Source organism: Hibiscus syriacus, unplaced genomic scaffold (assembly GCF_006381635.1).
Source record: "Hibiscus syriacus cultivar Baekdansim isolate YM2019G1 unplaced genomic scaffold, ASM638163v2 tig00111621_pilon, whole genome shotgun sequence".
Classification (NCBI taxonomy): Eukaryota; Viridiplantae; Streptophyta; class Magnoliopsida; order Malvales; family Malvaceae; genus Hibiscus; species Hibiscus syriacus.
In genome coordinates, this window is record NW_024063138.1 from 2,918,789 (window position 1) to 2,939,890 (window position 21,102).

Genomic DNA, 21,102 nt, shown 5'->3' on the forward strand with positions numbered 1-21,102 from the left:
AATTCTATATGGAGAATAGAATTCTAAGGTTTAAGATGAAATAAATAGATATAAATTAGTTTAAGTATGTATACTTGAGGTAGGAATATGAAAGGGGATGAAATATGAAGAATTGAAGTGAAAATAGAGAATTTTCGTGTAATGAACAGTAATTTTCTGGGTTGGAATGAAAATTTCCAGATTATGCAAAGGGAACCAATACCCCCTGGGGGGGATCGATTCCCCCTAAATGAAAAATGGAAATTTAGTTTATTAAACCGGCTTAAGTTATTAACATCAAATTTAAGGTTAAGGCTTCTGATAGTCGTTTTGAAATGTTATATTTATGTAGATATTGAGCCTAAACAAGTTCTGGAATAATCAAAGGATTAGGATTGAATCAAAGCAAGCAAGGCTAAGGTGAGTGCAATTTAATTGTACTTATGCTATCGGAAAACATTGGCTCGCGATGAGCCAGTGACGGAGTTACTATGGTAAGAAGGGACTCCTAAAATGTTATATGATTGGTATGATTCTTATGAGTGCATTATAGTTTATAGGATTATAAGGAATTGGACTTGTGATAAGTCTATTTTCAATAGTTGTTGTGTATGGATTATTGATTATAATGATGTATATATGAACATATGTGAACAAAATAAGACATGCATGTTTACATGAATACATGAGAAATAATATAGGTAATATGATATGAATCTATGTGACTACGTGAGAAATAATATATGTCTATGAGAAGACATAAGAACAAAGTATAAGCTATGTGATATATGAATATGAATTCATATGAAAAGTGACATGTATTACATGAAAGTAAACTACGTGATTATATGCACATGTGAATGTGAATCACATGGAAATGTTCTACGTGTAAGTGAATTATGTGTTTATGTGAATATATGAAATAATATAAAGAATAATGCCCATGATATGTGTCATGAGATCTAGAGGTATAGTTGGCATGCCAAGAGTAGAGGGTCTACGCGGTCCTTCGGGACAAATTCTACGTGGTCCTTCGGGACGTATATGTATTCTTTGGAGCATGTATGAGGTCTTGTGAGACACATGTTTGATCCTTAGCATATATATATATATGATTCTTAAGGAGTTTATATGAGGTCCTTAGGGACATATTATATGGCACTACGGTGCAATTCTACGTGGCACTTCGGTGCATTTCTACGCGGTCCTTCGGGACAAAATTCTACGTGGCACTACGGTGCAAAATTTATATGAGCTGTGGTGACAGCATAGTGCACAACCTCACAGTACTCGCATACCTTAAGTTCTCAGTAATGTACATGGGCCTATAAAAGACATTGAAAGTATTTACAAGATTCATATGTGATATTGTGTGCATTCCTAAGTGAAATGTATTTGTTATATGAGATTGGTAATTATTTATGCAATAGTGAGATTTGAAGTTTATATTATATGCTGATATAGTATATAAAGAAATTAGTGATGATCAAATGAGAAATGATAAGTACAAAATCATATGATAAATAGAGATTATGATGATGTTGGTATATGAACATGTATTCATTTTATTATATGAAATGTTATATGGTTTTCATATATATTTTATATGCCTCACTAAGTCAACGACTTAGCGTGTGATTGTTTCACGCGTAGGTTACGAGAAGATGACGGTTGATAAAAGTTACTCAAAACAGGTCAGTTTCTCCTTTCCATAGATCAGATCAGAAAAGAAATGTATAATGTGTATTTTGTAATAACGATAGTGGTTGGCATGTAAATAAATGATCAAATCTGATAAGTTTTAATCGGTTTTGAAAAGTTATACGAATGAGTTTTGTAATGTTTTAATGAGTATATGTAATTAATAATATTAAATTTATTTTGTTAAATAAATTTGGAAACATAGATGGGAATTTTTATAGTGATGAAAGGTTAATTTTTATAAGTTAATATGTAAATTTCGGAAAATACTGTAGCAGTTACTGTAGCATGAACAGTAACCGCGAGTTTGAACAAAATTTTCCAGTATCTTAAAGGGGAATCGATTCCCTGCTACAGGGAATCGATACCCCCACTGTTCATCGCACTATTCACTGTTCACTATTCATACCGTATTTTTACTGTTCACGAATACGTATTTTTGAACTCAAAATTTTATAACAAGCACAAGTGAACCATATATGGTCGTATTTTCTTAATACAAATTAAAATGCTCGATTATTTTGAAAGGAAATTGTTTTAAAAAGTCAATGTGACATCTCGGACTCGTATTCGGGTCGGGTACGGGTTGGGGTGTTACAGAATCAGTCAGCACTGAATCATTCAAAGGTGCGAAAAAAACGCACTGAATGTTGAACGATTCATCATTCAACGCTTAATGATTCCATTAAAAGGTAAACAAACAGCCCCTTTGTGATACCAATTTCGAGATGCTTGACCAAAAGTCCTTTTGGAGCAAAATATTATTTTCTAAAAATAATATTTAAGCCAAGTAACAACTTCAATGTTTTGGACCAAAATAGTATTTTTCTAGAAATACAAGGGCTAAGATGTTCCTTTTTATAGATGAAAGATTAAAATTAAGTTTTCGATATAATAAATGAATGTTAGGGACTAATGTAAACTTCTAGGTGGAGACGATGCGGCCATGGTAGTCCTGGGCGACGTAAAGGAGCAGAGGCCAAGAGAGGATGTGGTAGAAATAGTACTTCATCTGGTAATTCTCGGGAAGGCAAAGCAAGTTGCAAGTTTGCATTTCCAGTAGGTCGTCCATGGTCGCCTTCCGTATGCACACCATTGTTTGCTCTTCCGCTTGAATTTTTTTCTCTTTGCCTAATTTGGGAATTAGGGATTTCGATTTTTATGATCTTCGGGGTTTCCTTAGATACGGGCGGGCTCCAACTGATGGTTGCCTTGGACCGGCGCAGCCTTGACCCTTGAATTGTCAAGGTTAAAAACGTGGCCCACAATACTAGTTTTTTTTTTATTTTATAAATTTTTATAATTATTTGTATCTGATTTATTAATCGATTAATTCGAATCGAATGTTGCAGAGTCAATTACGACTCTCTCAACTCAATTCGCTCTATTTATAATCGTCAGAATTCGAATATCTAACCTTACTTAAGGGATATAATAACTCATCACACTAGACTAATTAATTATTGATGCTCACAATATTAGCCTGTGCTCTCGTGAGAACAAAATTTTAACATGTTTGGCGGGCGGATCCAAAATTTTTGGTTTAAAACTACACTTATTATACGATTTATAATGCAATGAGATTATAAAAATACGAATTATAAACTCATAAGTAAGATAGATATATTTTGTACGCTCGTTTGCTATATGACGTGTTAAGATTTATAACTCAGATTATAAATTCTATAAAATAATATTAATTTATTATAGTTTTTCGTTATATTTAAGTATAGAACTCTCAAGTTTCTATTAATCTAGTAAAAGTAATTTATATGAATGTCAATGTCATGTATGTATAATAACATGATGCATTTAATATAAACACATACCTGAATTTATTTTGATTAGTTAAAACTCAAGTATAAATTTAAAAAATAATTAATATGGAATAAATATAAGGCAATATATATTCAAAGATAAATCTAAATTTTTTATCGCTAAACACTTACACACCTTATATTCATGATGTTTAAACTCAAAATTTTAAAAATTAATAATAATTCATTTACCAACCAATTGATTTGTAATTAATTTCATAATTTGAATAAATAATTCGTCGTGAATAGTAATTTGAATTAAATAATTAAATTTAAGTACTAATTTGACATTTTTTTCCATGTCTTTCATTGGTTCTCCGCACACTTACAACCGTATTAACCTAAACCCGCCATATTCTGGGAAGCTTTCCCTCCACCAAATCTCATCCACAGCTTCAGAAACCTCCTCCCGTGAACCGCCTGGATGAACCCAACGACCATCTTCAACTCAACCGCCGCCGCCGCCGCCGCCGCCTCCTCCTCCTCCGCTGGCTTCCCAACCCACCCATCATCACTCTTCCCGCAAATCACAAGATGCAAAACCATGAAAGAACTCCACCAAGTCCACGCCCTCTTCCTTAAAACAGGCCAAATCCACGAAATTTAGCCGCAGCCGAAATCCTTAAATTCTCCTCCCTTTCCGCTCACCGCGACATCGATTACGCCCGCAAGGTTTTCCTCTAAATGAGCGAACCTAACTGTTTTTCTTGGAACATAATCATCAGGGCTCTAACTGAATCCGATGAAAACGATGAAACGAACGAACCGTTAGAAGCGTTGCTTTTGTTTACTGAAATGCTCTCTGACGGGACCGTTTTGCCCAATAAATTTACTTTTCCTTCGGTTTTAAAGGCCTGTGCTACTGGGAAGGTTCTAGAGGGGGGACAGGTTCATGGGTTAGCAGTCAAATTTGGGTTTGACAAAGATGAGTTTGTTGCCAGCAATCTTGTAAGAATGTATATTATGTGTGGAGCCATGGAAAAAGCTCAGTTTTTGCTTAACAAAATGATGGCCGAGTTTGAAAATGGTGGCAAATTGGTCAAGGATAGGAGGAGAATAGAAGGTAATATTGTTTTATGTAATGTGATGATTGATGGGTATGCAAGAGTTGGTGATTTAGCGGCTGCTAGGGAATTGTTTGACAAAATGTCTCAAAGGAGTGTGATTTCATGTAATGTGATGATTTCTGGGTACGCCCAAAATGGATATTTTATAGAAGCAATTGAGATGTTCCGCTTGATGCAAATTGGGGAAGTGAGACCTAATTATGTGACTTTGGTGAGTGTTCTTCCTGCGATTTCAAGAATTGGGGCACTCGAGTTGGGGAAATGGGTGCATTTGTATGCTGAGAGGAACGAGATCGTGATCGATGACGCTCTTGGCTCTGCGGTGATCGATATGTATGCTAAGTGTGGACTGTGTGGGAGCATTGAGGAAGCAATTCAGGTCTTTAACAAGTAAACCGAATACGATTACCTGGAGCACGATAATTGGGGGTCTCGCGATCCATGGTAGAGCAAAGGAGGCTCTTGATTATTTTTCCAGGATGAAACGTGAGGGGGTAACCCCTAGTGATGTTGTCTACATTGGGATCTTGAGTGTATGTAGCCATGCAGAGTTGGTGGAAGAGGGGCGTTTGTTTTTCTATCATATTGTTAATGGAGTTGATTTTGAACCTAGGCTTGAGCACTATGGGTGTATGGTTGATCTATTAGGCCGTGCTGGCCTACTTAAATAGGCTGAAGAGTTCATATCAAACATGCCAATAAAACCAGACGATGTGATATGGAAGGCCTTGTTAGGTGCCTGCAAGATGAAAGGAAACGTCGAGATGGGTGATCGTGTGGCTCGGATTTTGATGAATATAGCTCCTCGTGATAGTGGAGCTTACGTGACATTGCCGAATGCATATGCTGCTTCTGGAGATTGGGAGTCGGTTGCACGGGTGAGGTTAAAAATGAAGATGGATGTAAGAAAAGACCCCGGGTGCAGTTGGATTGAGCTTGATGGAGTCGTTCATCAGTTTCTTGTGGAAGATGAGTCCCACCCCAGAGCTAAAGAGATTCATTCGATGCTACAGGAAATAGCTGAGCAAATGAGGTTGGTAGGATATAAACCAGATACCTCGCGGGTTTTGCTCAACATCGACGACGAGGAAGAAAAAGAAAGCACACTACACTATCACAGTGAAAGGATTGCCATTCCATTCGGCTTAATCAACACAATCCCCCGGAACGCCACTCTTGATAGTCAAGAATCTCCGTGTGTGCGAGGATTGTCACTCTTCGATAAAACAGATCTCGAAGATCTACGGACGTGAAATAATTGTCAGGGATCGGAAGAGTTTTCACCATTTTGAGAATGGTTTATGTTCTTGCAAGGACTACTGGTAACAATCCATCCATTCCCGATTATGTTGCTCAAGTATTTAATTTGGCATTCAATAATTAGTTATCCCTGTGTCTATGATTTTGATTCTAAATATTTGAAGAAATATGAACAACATAGTAAAAATCCAACAACATTTTGTTTGTTGCATTGGATGAATCATGTGTTGGAGACTGCAAACTTTGTTGCCTTGTAATTACCAACTTCTTAATTTCACTACTTCTAAGGCCGGCTTTCCGAGATAACTGCGTGATATTCGAATTAGAAGTGGATAATATCTTACAGATTAGAGAAAGATCTGTGCACAATTCGTGATAGATAAAGAGTTATCTTCATTGGCGGATCCATAAATATTTTTTAGGGTGGGTTTATATGTATTAATAATAATAAAAATTCCGTATGGGGTAAATCCAAATAAAATTTTAGGGTGGACACATTCAGTAAAATGAACAACTAATATAAATAAATTTACATTCCAGGGTGGGCACAATAAAATTTTAAGGTAAGTACTTTCACTAAAATGAACAACTAATATAAAGAAATTCGAATTCAAAGTGAGCACGTGCATCCGCAGTGGCTATATGTAGACCTCCCATAGCCATCCATCTAGATTGTATGAACTTCACCATTTTCTTAACTTTGGGGTAAAATATCCAATTGAAATGAAAGGGGGAAGAGGACTGTCAATTATACTAAAACGTTAAATTTGACCAAGGAAAAGCGACAGGTACTAAACATGAAGTTTACCCCGACATAAATCACAGAAAATGTAACGAAAAGTTGTTGATCATAGCTCAAAAGAGGAACAACGAAGTAGTACCACTTGATTTCACCATAGTTAAGAATAAGACAATGAACGGTTGGTTTTTTTTTTCCTCCAAATTAATGTCAATATGTTGTCCGAGATTGTATAGAGATAGAACCGCCACCCTGCTATCGTAGGCATAGTGAGTAGTTAAAAATTGTGTCCACTTTATAAAGGTGGCTACATTATTTCAAAACTCATTAACTTCGTAAATCTATTTACTAACTTTTTGCATTGAATTTCACGAGGGAGTATATCAATTAAATTGATATGTTTTATTTTATCAACCGAATTCAATTTAAAATTTATTCAGATTGAATTAAGCAAGATGGAATTTCTGGGGTTTCAAGACTGTACTTCAATCGTTATTTCTCGTTGATATTACAAGAGAAAGCAAAGGTCAAATATTTATACAAATGGAGAGAGTGATGACAGCTGAAAATAATGATTAATAAAACCAATGATTGTTTGAAGGGGTTGGCGTGAAATCGAATAGTGAAATGCTCCAAAGTTCAAATAAAACTGCCTATTTTTGCATGGTTAACACCACTAAAGAAAAGGCTCATTTTCCTTTCTTTTATTGGATTTTTGTTCTAAAAATACATTATTGGACGTCCCATTAATCGCAAAAAGAAAGAAATCTCCAATTACTTGTATAACGTTTGAAATATATATATATATATATATTCTCTGTTAGATTAAGACAAAATGCAATTCACTATAAGATCATGTTCATAACAATTTAGGTTTTCTGTATTACTTGTAGTTCACTGCAACAAAATTACTAATATTAAATCCCACAAGCAACCATCTAAAGGCTCACCGAAGGTACATAAGCTAGTTGGGCACTTGCATCAAGACCAATGCTCTCTCAACAATTTGACTCTTTCCCATCACTCATTCATGTCCTTCGACTTAAGAAAGCAGCAACAAGTAAACAATTGGACCTGCCATGGAAACTACATCTAGAAAGAAGAAGAAGAAAAAGAACATGACTCATTGGTGTCTTTTTTTTAACAGCTACATTTAATTTATTGATCAATTATTCTGAATCAGATTTTGCAAAACTTTATTATGAAAATGATTCTTTCAATCCACTTTATTCCATTCACAAATAATAATATTCGAGCTCTTAACTTTATTTAAGAGATCTAATATCTTATTCCATGAGACCCATTTATTATTTATGGCATCATTCCGTAAAGAGTGCAAAATGAAGATTAATATATATGGGTAAACCACAAAAATGATCACTTTCGTTTTAATTTTATAAATTTTTCCTTACTAAATTCAATAAATATAAGATTTGGTCACTTTCATTTCGTTTTAATTAAGATGTGACCATTGAAGGTTAACTGTTGTTAAACCTTTAACGGTCTGCTTCTGTGACACGATAAATATATAATACTAAAATCATATCATTTCCACTTAGATAATATGTATACTAAGGTTTGGTCACTTTCCTTTAAAAAAGACTTAATATAAAAATATGTATTTAAACTATACTCAAAATTAACTTTTGATGACTAAAGAATTTTTCACTAAAAATATGTGCTTTAAGTTTTCTCCGTTACACATTTAGGTGCATATCGTTAAAAAAACAGTTAAGTGATACATGTCAAGTCTAGATTTTATATTATCTATGTGAAAGTAATATAATTTCAATTTTATATATTTACCATGTCACAACAGCAAAACGTTAAAGGTTTAACGGCCGTTAACCTTCGGTGACTACATCTTAATTAAAACGAAAAGAAAGTGACCAATTTTTATGTTTTCTGAATTCAGTGAGGAGAAATTTATAAAAGTTAAACAAGAGTGACATTTCTATAATTTACCCTTTAATATATTTATAATGAGGTAGGTCCCAAAGAGAGAGGGATAATAAGTATAACCATACAAAGCAAACTCATTGTATGTGATTTAGACCTGTAGACTATTGTAGTTCTTGTCTCCGATTTCAGGTGTACCTGCTCCTTCATTAATTTCTAGGGAAAAAACAAATATTTTAGGATATGTTTGGTTCGTGAAAATGATTTTTACTAATGAGAATAATATTTTTTAGAATTGTATTTTTCTGCTTAGTTCACGAAAAATAGTATTATCAGATAATAATTTATTATCAATAATAATATTTTTGGGTTAAAATAGTGGACATATCATTACTTTTAAATTCTTATATAATGAACAATTTTCATTACTTTGAATGTAAATACCTTTAGAATAATAAATTTTTTTATATCGATCATTCTCAATTCCTATTCTTTGTGATTTATTCAAAATTATATACTTAATAAAATATTATACAAATAATTTAATTTAATAAAATATTATACAAATAATTTAATTTAATAAAATTTGAGTTATTAAAATTATTTTATATTTTATATTTTTAATATTTAATATATTAATTATTTTATAATTTTGTGAGGTGAAAATATTATTATTGTAAAATGTAATTATTTAAAATAATATTTAATTTTAAGTTATTAAAAATAGATCTTATATATCAAAAATAATATATTTATCCACTTGAGATCATAATATTATTTTTCATATTATATTATATTTTATATAAATGAATATGATACTTATTAAAATTATTTAAAATTATAAGTTTAATATATTAATTATATTAATTATATATTAAATGTATTTTTCTTTAAACTTAGATAGTGTAATAATTAAAATATTTTTATAAATTTTTATTCAAATATTTATAATTTAATATTAAAGTTTTACTTGTTAAAAAGTATATCTCATAAAGATAATTTGATAAAATATGTACCTAAATAATTTTATATTTATTCAATAAAACAATATAATCTTGTATTTTTATTAAACAAATTAAGCATACTAATATAACATTCACAAAGTAATATTATTTTATAATAATTTTATTCTAAAATATAATCTTATATTTGGTAAATTAAACCAACTACAACTACAGGTTTGAGTTTGTATATAGTTTGGGTGGTGTAATCACGACTGTCAACTTTCCCAAAAAGAAAACCCTTTTTTCCTCGTTTAAAACTCCACTAAACAACATTAAACTTTGCACCTTCTCTCTCTTTCTCTCTGGTACTTTCATGGATTTGTTCAAACTTTACTCTCTCTGCATTTGCTTCTTCTCCTTTGTCTTGACCAAAGGCGTATTTTCAGCACACAATGAATCACCAGATTCTTCTTCTTCTTCACCAGATGTTGTGCTTATCTTGGGAAAGATCAAAGCTTCATTGCAAGGTAACACTGAGAACTTACTCTTATCTTCATGGAACACTTCGGTTCCTCTTTGTCAGTGGAGAGGGCTTAAATGGGTCTTCACCAATGGCACTCCTCTTTCTTGCACTGACCTTTCCTCTCCACAATGGACCAACCTCTCTCTTTCCAAAGACCCATCTTTACACCTTGATTCACTTCAGCTCCCTTCTGCTAACCTTTCTGGTTCTTTACCTAGGGAGCTTGGGGAGTTCTCTATGCTCCAAAGTCTTTACCTTAACATTAACTCACTGAGTGGGACTATCCCTCTTGAGCTTGGTTACAGCACTTCATTATCTGATGTTGATTTGAGTGACAACTTGCTCACTGGGGTTTTAGCTCCCTCCATTTGGAACTTGTGTGATAGACTTGTTTCTCTTAAGATTCATAGTAATTCACTATCTGGATCTCTCCCTGGACCTGCATTACCAAATTCCACTTGTATGAATCTCCAGTCCCTTGATTTTGGTAACAACAAGTTTTTAGGGGATTTCCCAGAGTTTATAACTAGGTTTCAAGCTCTTAAAGAGCTTGATCTTTCAACTAACATGCTTTCAGGTAAAATTCCACAGAGTTTAGCCACTTTGAAACTTGAAAAATTAAACCTTTCCCACAATAACTTCACTGGAATGTTACCGGATTTTGGTGAAAGAAAGTTTGCCCAGGAAGCTTTTGAAGGGAACAATCCAGGGCTATGTGGGTTGCCTTTAAATAGTTGCAGTGGCCGGTCACAACTGAGTCCAGGTGCGATTGCCGGCATTGTGATCGGTCTAATGACCGGAGTAGTAGTCTTGGCATCGTTGTTCATTGGCTATATGCAAAACAGGAAGAAGAGCTGCGGAGGGGACAGTGAAGAGGAACTGGAGGCAGGTGAGGAAGACGAAAGCAGTGTTGGTGTCGGGGGAGTTAGGGGTGAGAGCAAGCTAATTTTGTTCCAAGGTGGTGAGCATTTGACGCTAGAGGATGTACTAAATGCAACTGGTCAAGTCATGGAGAAGACAAACTATGGGACTGTGTATAAGGCAAAGCTTGCTGATGGTGGAAATATAGCATTGAGGTTGCTGAGGGAAGGCAGTTGCAAGGACCCGAGTTCGTGTCTGCCGGTTATAAGGCAGCTGGGGAAGGTTAGACATGAGAATTTGGTTCCACTGAGAGCTTTCTATCAGGGGAAGAGAGGGGAGAAGCTTCTTATTTATGACTATTTTCCAAATAGAAGCCTTCATGACTTTTTACATGGTATGAATATGCTAAACTTTCCTCAGGGTTTCAAAATATATTTATGTCATTTGATACTGATATCAACTTTATCTGTAAAAATATTGAACTTAACTGTGCTATCACTAGATGAATTCATTGGTAAGTATGTTGAATCTTTTCTGCATGTGAATTTATGGTAATTGATTGTGAATTTATCGAATTGTTATTGTATGTTTGTGATTAAATGCAGAATTAAGAGCAGGAAAGCCGGTTCTGAACTGGGCTCGGCGGCACAAGATTGCGTTGGGAATAGCCAAAGGATTAGCACATCTTCATACAGGTCTCGAGACGCCTATCACCCATGGGAATGTTCGGTCCAAAAACGTGCTGGTAGATGATTTCTTTGTGGCCAGGCTTACTGATTATGGACTTGACAGGCTAATGATCCCAGCTGTAGCTGAAGAAATGGTGGCTGTTGCTAAGATCGAAGGTTACAAGGCACCAGAACTTCAAAGTATGAAGAAATGCAACACCAGAACAGATGTTTATGCATTTGGGATACTGTTATTGGAGATTTTGATAGGCAAGAAGCCCGGGAAAAGTGGGAGAGGCCACGATGCGGGGGATTTGCCTTCAATAGTGAAAGCAGCAGTTTTGGAAGAGACGACAATGGAGGTTTTCGACGTAGAAGTGTTGAAAGGTGTCCGAAGTCCCATGGAAGACGGATTAGTTCAGGCACTAAAGCTTGCAATGGGATGCTGTTCACCCGTAGCTTCAGTGAGACCCTCCATTGATGAAGTTGTGAAGCAGCTGGAAGAGAATAGGCCCAGGAACAGATCAGCTCTATATAGCCCTACAGAAACAAGGAGTGAAGTTGGCACCCCATTTTGAGCTTTGTTTGTCTAAGTATTTTCCTTACTGTTATTGATATCTGCTTGTCTAGTAGGAAGTGGTAGTGAATGAATAATGATTTGAATTCGAAACAGGTGAGAAATGAAGTGCATGACATACGTAATTGCACGAACCAACAGGATCGGCGTTGAGTTGATTGCATGCCTATTTGTTCTCAAAAGCTTATACATAATCCAGTATCTTTTAAAGTAAGCAGCAATTTGAGACATTAAACTGGTAAGAGGAAATGCATGATTACAAAGAGAAGCAACATGGAAATGAGCAACACTATCGTACCTTAAAAGAGGAGGTCGATCAATGACATGTTATGACGATAAATTTGTACACTACTTGCTATATGGAACGACATATTTATATGTATATGGGAAGAAAAATAAGTAGGTTTTCATCACTTTTTGCTTGGAATTTCAGTTGGGGCGATGAGAGTTAACACATTCGGCCATTGCGGCAGGCAAGGGTGCCTGCATTCGAAGTAAGGATGCCGTCCAAGGAAGATGATTTTTGGCACCTAAGCTCGAGGCCCTGGCATAGCTAGCAGCTTCTCCAACACCTGATGGAGTGAAATATGCTCCGTTTAACAACATATCTCCTTCCGACCTCCAATTCCTTTGTTTTCATTCACCATTCCATCTGCCTTCTCTCTTTGGAACCTAAACCATATCAAATTTAACAAAATGTCGTCATGATTTTACCACTTCTAAAATGTGAGGAAAATTTTTGTTGGTTTTGATTAATGTAATATACCTCCTTGGCAAAGGGGTTATTAGGGGCAAGGAAACAGTTGCCTTGTCTGTTAATGGTGGGATTGGCGCTTCCACCGATAGCATATATTTCCCAATGTGTATAGTCAGTGTTCACTACATGGAAATATCCGTGTCGACACCTGCAAGATATCGGTGAAGACGAATCGAGTCGGTTTTACGAAGAAAGGAATGCAGAGATTAAAGTAGGATGAGATTTTAAGAATGTTCTTACCTCGGCATTTGCTGGGTAAGACCCTCGCCGAAGTGGTTATAAGCAATAGTGACTTGCATTTGCTTGTCTCTTACATAAGAGTCGCTAGCATAACCTGCAATCACATAACTTGAATGAATTGGTTCAAGCCTTTCTCAAAGCATAAATCTATTATCCATCCGATTCTGACCTCATTGTGATGGGTGAAGTAGTTGCTCGAGATTGTAATTGCTGTGGATCCCATTACTTCATCGATAAGTCCATCGGCACAATTAGACAGCGAGTTGTGGTCGATCCAGATATGGCTCGCACCGAAGATCGAAATGCCATCCCCATCCGCCATGGTTCTCCATCCATAATGAGACTGGAAGCTTCAAACCACGGCGTTCCTGTGGACTTGCAGTCATGAATGTGGAGTCCATGGATGATAATATTGGTGACAAACCGGATGGTGATGCAGGCACCGTAAGCGATATGAACGTTGACACCAAGAGCGTCAATAGTCTTAAAACTATTCATGATCAGCTCCAGCTTCAACGTGATCACCATGTCACGCTTGAACACGATCCAAAGAAGCCTCTCTTGGATAACAGCATGGCGCAGGGTCCCTGGCTTCGGGTTCACAGGGTAATCATCACCAGAGTCTGTCACAACATAGTACCTTCCATCACGACCACCGATGGCATTGCGGCCAAACCCAATGCCACAGTTCGCAAGGCGTCTCCGCCTACGATACCATAGCCGGTCACACCGCCAACAGTCCTCGATCGGATTCCCTGATCCACACTAGAAATATCCCAAGTTTCTCCTCTCGATACTATTTCTTATGCTCCTGTATAAATATCCAAAACAACCCCATGATTACATCATAATCATCATACATACAATATTACCTCATTCAAATCAGATTTTAGTGATGGGAACTAATAATTCAAGAGTGATCCTTATTTGGGTCGGTGTGGGACAAAAGAAAATCAAAATATTAAAAGTGTACAATCCTGGTGTCAGTGAAAACAACTAGTTCTTTTTTATTTATGGTAATATAGCCAATTTGTTTTCTTCTGCATGCATAGAAAAGGCAGATGCAGATCTATGATTTGTGGGATCATTGCTGCCTCATTTGACGGGTGAAAAAGGGGGAACAAATAGTTTTCACTAGGCTGAGTTAAATCCACTCGTCTGCCATTGCTGTTCATCGCAGAGCATCAAAAAAGATACATATTGGAATAAAAGAAATATATAAAAGTCACAAAGAGCAATTGGAAACTGAATATAACGCTCACTGATGTTGGAATTATAGTTAGATCAAGAACGAGATGCGCGGATCTCGGGACAAGGGCATGTGCTTCAGCTGGCTAACAAGCTAAAAAGAAGATAAAAGTAGGCCCAGAGACACAAATATTTATAACTCGAGAATCGTAAAGTAGAATTATTCTATAGGAAGAGATTTTATACCTTTTACTGCATGTCCTAGCTAGCTTTAGATGGATGAAAGATTTAGAATCGGAATACTAACATCGTTAAATAATTACATGAATCATCTTGAGAGTCGATTACATGAAAGGACATTTTGACTAGCCTAGTATCAGAGAAGACAGACAGGAGAAGAGGCTCTTTGTCCGTATCAGAGAAGACAGACAGGAGAAAAGGCTCTTTGTCAGAAACTACAGATTTCGGCATGTGGGAGCTGTTCCTGTGGAATCAATTCACTTTTTCATTTTCCAAAGAACTAACTATTAGGTCGATCACTATTAATTATGTGAACTGACAATTTGATAATTATGCAGAACTAAATAAAAGTTTAGCTGATCCAATCTATCGTAGAAATGATAGAAACTCACATATCAACCATTGAAGCAATTTCCTCCGGATTCTCCACTGCATGCTCATTTCTCCTTTTTTTCACCATCCAACCTGAAAATGTAGGCAACACTTTAAATCTGGAAAAAAAATACGAAACTGAGAACTGAAAAACAAAATATGATCTGTAAGATCCATTCTCAATCCTTATACGTGAAAAGAACAAGGTGAAACAGGTTACTCACTCGTGTGCCATTGATGAGTTGTTTATGTTGCGGAAGACGGCTATCGGAAAGAGCAAAATCGCAACTGATAATTTGATAGAAAAAATGAAGATAAATAAGACACAAATTTTACGTGGAAAACCCCTAAATAATATAGAGTAAAAATCACGGGTAAAGGTAGAAGAATTTCACTATGAGAAAATAGGAATTACAACTTCTCTCGATCTACCAAGGAGAAAACAATGATAATTCTCTCTTGATAAATAGAAGAAAACAACTCTCAAGAAACTCTCTAAATTCTCTAGTATTGGGAGAAAGCTAGAATGATTTGGGGAGCTAGGGTATTTATAGTTGAAGCTTAAGGACTAATCTTATAAATACCCTAAATTGCAATGACTAAATTTGTCATTTACCCATTACATAAATTCAACAATTTGGTGGCCAAATTTGACCAAATTTTTCGTCCAATAATGCTTCCAAATTGTTGCCCCATTATTTCAGTCACCCATGCTTTATTTTTCAACAATCTCCCACTTGAAGATTTGATTAGAATAATCATATCTTCACACCATTCTTTCTACCTTGTAAATTATGTTGCTTATGTCTCTGACAGGCCACAAGAGGATCGACACCAAGTAAACTTATCAGCATTTATCGCCTTTGTCAAGAAATCTGCTATGTTCTCTTTGGTATGGATTTTCTGCATATCTATCGTCTCTTCTTCCACCTTTTCACGAATGAAATGGTATTGAACTCGTATGTGTTTTGTCCTTGAATGAAATGTTGGATTCCTTGCTAGATGCAAGGCGCTTTGACTGTCACAAAACAGAGAGACATACTCTTGATTGTGCCCAAGCTCCTCCAATAGCATCTTCAACCAAATTGCTTCGTTACTGGCTTGCGTAGCTGCTACATATTCTGCTTCTGTTGTGGATGTAGCCACAAATGACTGCAATTTTGAAACCCATCTTACAGCTCCATTAGCAATTTTGAACACATATCCTATAGTAGATTTGCTTTTATCCAAATCCTCTGCATAGTCAGAATCTACATACCCATTGATTAGTAAGTTTGATCCTCCGTAACATAATGCAATATTTGAGGTCCCTTTGATGTATCTCAGGATCCTCTTTACTGTATTCCAATGCTCTTTGCCTGGATTCGCCATGTATCGACTAACCACTTCCACTGCTTGTGCAATGTCTGGTCTTGTGCATATCATAGCGAACATTAAACTTCTCACTGCTGATGCATACGGTACTTGAGACATCTTCATCCTCTCTTCTTCACTGCTAGGACTCATACTGGAGGATAATTTGAAGTTAATAGGAATAGGGGTAGAAATTGGCTTACAATCTTGCATGTTGAATCTTGACAAGATCTTCTTCAAGTAATTCTTTTGTGAAAGCCAAATCTTCCTATTACTTATGTCTCGGTGAATTTGCATCCCTAGAATCTTGTTTGCTGATCCCAAGTCCTTCATTTCAAATTCCCTAGCCAGTTGTGCCTTCAATTCTTCAATATGATCTTTGTTGGGTCCTACAACCAATATGTCATCCACATACAACAGTAATATAACAAAATCGTTATCACCAGACCTCTTGAAATAAGCACAAGGGTCTGCGTTAAGTCTGTTGTATCCAAGGCGCATAATGAAGGAATCAAATCTCTTATACCAACACCTCGGCGCCTGCTTTAGACCGTACATAGATTTGTTCAACCTACAAACTAAGTTCTTTTCGTCTTCTTCAAAACCTTCAGGCTGGAGCATATAAATCTCTTCTTCAATATTTCCATGAAGAAAAGTTGTTTTAACATCTAGCCGCTCTAGATGTAAGTTCAATGTAGCACATATTACCAAAACTACTCGAACTGTTGTTAGTTAAACCACAGGAGAAAGTATTTCATTAAAATCAATACCTTCTTTTTGAGCATATCCTTTGACCACCAGTCTTGCACGATATCTCTCCACTTGATCATCACCATTTCGTTTGATTTTGAAGAACCATTTGTTATCAATTGGCTTCCTTCCTTGTGGTAGTGGCACAAGGTCCCATGTATTATTTTTATGAAGGGCTTCAATTTCTTCTTGCATCGCCATCATCCATAGTGAAACATCTGAGTTGTTTATTGCCTCCTGGTATGTTGATGGCTCATCATCCTCTCTTAAAAGGCAGTATGCAATATTACATTCTATAACATAATCTGAGTGCCAATTGGAACGTCTTCTCACACGATCTAATTGACGAGTTGTTGGAGTAGCTTCAAAACTCTCTAGTTCTTATTCATCATGTGTTGGTTCTGCTTCAGAAGAATCTCCTTGTTCAAACTCCTTTTCCACATGTATCTGAGTAGTCTCTGACTTTTCATCGCTATCATCGTCTTCTTTTCTTTGTAGTTTATCTTCTACAAAGATAACATCTTTGCTGATAATCACTTTACGTACAATGGGATCCCACAAGCGAAACCCCTTTACACCATCAGCATACCCCAAGAATTTGCATTTCCTGGATTTTGTATCCAACTTTGAAATTTCTTAGGAGTTGTACATCACGTACATAACACTTCCAAATACATGGAGGTTTGAATAATCAGCTGGTTTACCAATCCATATCTCCATTGGTGTCTTCAGCTCTATTGCAGTTGATGAAACTCGATTCACCAAATAACAGGCGGTATTGATTCCTTCTACCCAGAATGGTTTTTCTAGGCATGCATCCCTAAACATTGCTCTTGTTCTTTCTAACAAGGTTCTGTTCATTCGCCCTGCCACTCCATTTTGTTGAGGAGTGTTTGCCACTGTGAACTGTCTTTTGATGCCTTCTTTTTTGTAAAAGTCATCAAACTCGTCACTTGTGTATTCTCCTCCATTATCTGTTATGAAACACTTGATCTTATTTCCATAATCAAGTTTCACCCGCGCTTTGAAGTTTTTGAAAGTTGAAAACACATCTGACTTCTTCTTAATAGGATACACCCAACATCTCCTAGAGTAGTCATCAATAAATGAAATAAAGTATTTTGCTCCGCCTAGGGATGTAACTGGTGCTTGCCATACATCAGAATGAACCAATTCTAGAACAATTTTGTCTCTAGAATTTGACGTTTTGAATTTCAACCGGTGCTGCTTAATTGTTATGCAATGCTTACACAAAGTAAGTGATACTTTTGTTAAGCCTGGATGTAACTTTTGCTCCACAAGGACTTTCATTCCTTGTTCTGACATGTGTCCAAGTTTCTGATGCCAAAGCATTACAGAACCTGAACTACATGAGGCAACAAAGGCTTCTGCTTTTAGCAAAGTCTCTCCCTTCAGCATGTACAAGTTTGTAGCTATCTTTTCACCTTTCAGTACCACAAGCGCTCTACGGAACACCTTCATGATTCCTTTCTGTGTTTCAATCTTGCTTGCATTATTATCCAACAATTCGTAGGATAATAAATTTTTCTTCAAGCCTTTCATGTGATGCATATCTCGAACAACTTTAATTGTTCCATCATACATCTTCAATTTGATGGTTCCCACGCCAACAGTCTCTAAGGCATGATCATTGCAACTATACACAGATCCTCCTGAGACAGGTTCATAATGATGGAACCATTCTCTTCTTGAGGTCATGTGATATGTTGCTCCCGAATCAATGAGCCATATATTTGCATATCTCTTTCTTCCTTCCACGGTGGTTAACGCTTCACAGCATAGATCATCTCCATCATCTGAAGTGTTTGCGGTATTGCCTTATGGATTGTAGTTTTTATTTAGACTCCAACAATCCTTCTTCAAGTGACCCTTTTTTCCACAGTTAAAGCACGTTAAATTCTTATTGATTCTCGACTTCGATCTACCATGTTTGTGACTGCTGCTTTGGCCACGTTCTATTGATCTCCCTCTCATCATTGTCAACGCTTCTGTTTGTTGCAGATTTACTTGTCTGTCTTCCTTGTTCTTGCGCCAATTTTCTTCTTGTAGAATAACAGCTACAACGTCATCTAAGACTAGACTGGTGACATTACTGTTTGTCAAGTTGATGATGAGTTGATCATACGAATCCGATAGACTTTGAAGTAGAAGTTCAGCACGTTCTTGTTCTCCTATTGTACATCTTAAAGATGTAAGCTGAGAAAATAAAGTGTTCAATGTGTTTAAGTGCTCCGTCACTGAAGTAGATTCTGGCATACGGAGAGTGTACAATTTCATCTTAAGGAAAATTTTATTGTGCAACGATGTGGCATCATACAATTTGGTGAGATGATCTCATATCTCCTTAGATGTCTTCTTCTCCTCAATGTTTGACAATACTTCATCTGCTAATGCCAGATGAAAGTTTTCCATAGCATTCACATCCATTTCGATCCATTTGTTGTCATCTGTGAAATCTATCGGTCTTTCACTGATAGCTGGTAGACAACCGTCTTTCCTCAAGATGGCTTTCATCTTCAATTTCCACAATGAGAAATTTCTCTCATTGAATTTTTCAATATCAAATTTCGTTGCCATAGCTTCTATTACGGATAGCTTCTACTATTTCACTATCGTGAATAGTTCTCTGGAACCTTCAAAGAATGTGTAATACCTTCTTACTTTCTTATGTTGGAGGATCCACCTTTTGGTGGCAACCACAAAGACATTAAGCAGATATTACACACTCAAATCTGGCTCGGATATCAATTGTTGGGAAGACGGCTATCGGATAGAGCAAAATCGCAACTGATAATTTGAGAAAAAAATGAAGATAAATAAGACACAAATTTTACCTGAAAACCCCCTAAATAATATAGGGTAAAAACCACGAGCAAAGGTAGAAGAATTTCACTATGAGAAAATAGGAATTACAACTTCTCTCGATCTACCAAGGAGAAAACAATGATAATCATCTCTTGATAAATAGAAGAAAACAACTCTCAAGAAACTCTCTAAATTCTCTAGTATTATGAGAAAGCTAGAATGATTTGGGATGATTTTGAAGCTAAATGAGCTAGGGTATTTATAGTTGAAGATTAAGGACTAATCTTATAAATACCCTAAATTATAATGACTAAATTTGTCATTTACCCATTACATAAATTCAACAATTTGGTGGCCAAATTTGACCAAATTTTCCGTCTAATAATGCTTCCAAATTGCTGCCCCATTATTTCAGCCACCTATGCTTTATTTTTCAACAGTTTAAGTCCTGCAACTTGTTTCCCTCAGCAAGCCTGCCATGAAAAATAAAAGATTGATCAAAAACTAGTGGCACTATGCATGTGTTTAACACTGAAAATGCTTTTCGGGAAAGTTTTCTTTGGTCTGGGAAAGTTAAACGAAAGAAGGAGAAATCATGGTGAGTTGATTGTTTCCCGAGAAAGTGGAAAATGTACCTCGAATTCAGCTCTGTTTTCTGGGCTGTGGCACTCACACAAATGAACAACATAATGAGTAGCGATGTAAATGAAGAGAAGAATCTGTGAGAAATCCCCATTGTTGATTCTCTCTTTCTCCGATCATACAGTATTTTCAAATTCAACTATTTGGAAAAAAATGGAAAGGGGAGGAAAATGAAATGTGGAGTCAATTGAGAAACTAGAATGGCGCAATATCTTTTTATAGGGAAAGAGAGAAACATAGTTAAATCTTGGTTAACTCAAATTTACCAGATTTTTATCCACGTTTAAATATTTTTAACCGCTATTAACTGAAAAGAAATTTAGCGCCACCACGAGTCGACTTGGCATTGTCATTTCATCTCTGGTACTTTGGTTGATCCCCTTTGGTCCACATCATCTTGTTAAATTTTTATTGGATGAGAAGGTATCCATTTTGTACTTGCAATAGACGGTGGTGTACCATACTCGCCTTAAGATCGAAGCCTCGAGCCCACGTGGTCGACGTGGTAGGATAAGTAAATATAGGTAAGTGTACAAATTTTAAAATAGGTAAATATCACGTAAATATATGAGTATAATTTAAGGTTAAAGAAAGATGCGATTAATATTATAAAATATTATAAAAAATATATAATATTTTTATCAGTCTCTGTCATAATCTTTTTGGGTCCTAGGCAAAATAATAGATTGGGCCCTTAAA

At 36.0% G+C, this 21,102-nt stretch overlaps 1 protein-coding gene and 2 pseudogenes across 1 annotated transcript; 2 read left to right on the plus strand and 1 right to left on the minus strand.

Annotated features, from left to right (window-relative positions):
- Positions 1-3,865: 3,865 nt before the first annotated feature.
- LOC120165891 lies at positions 3,866-5,890 on the plus strand (annotated as a pseudogene).
- Positions 5,891-9,685: 3,795 nt separating this feature from the next.
- Positions 9,686-12,140, plus strand: LOC120165997 (putative kinase-like protein TMKL1). Its single transcript, XM_039175413.1, has 2 exons — positions 9,686-11,184; positions 11,396-12,140. The coding sequence occupies exons 1-2, from the start codon at positions 9,780-9,782 to the stop codon at positions 12,034-12,036; spliced, it is 2,046 nt and encodes a 681-aa protein (XP_039031344.1). The 5' UTR covers positions 9,686-9,779; the 3' UTR covers positions 12,037-12,140.
- Positions 12,141-12,483: 343 nt separating this feature from the next.
- Positions 12,484-20,521, minus strand: LOC120166069 (annotated as a pseudogene).
- Between the last annotated feature and the right edge of the window lie 581 nt (positions 20,522-21,102).

Bases quoted from the DNA above. Each gene is read 5' to 3' on its own strand.
- LOC120165997 (XM_039175413.1), top strand. From the start codon at position 9,780: ATGGATTTGTTCAAACTTTACTCTCTCTGCATTTGCTTCTTCTCCTTT. The intron at 11,185-11,395 runs GTATGAATATGC...GATTAAATGCAG, and splicing joins CCTTCATGACTTTTTACATG to AATTAAGAGCAGGAAAGCCG.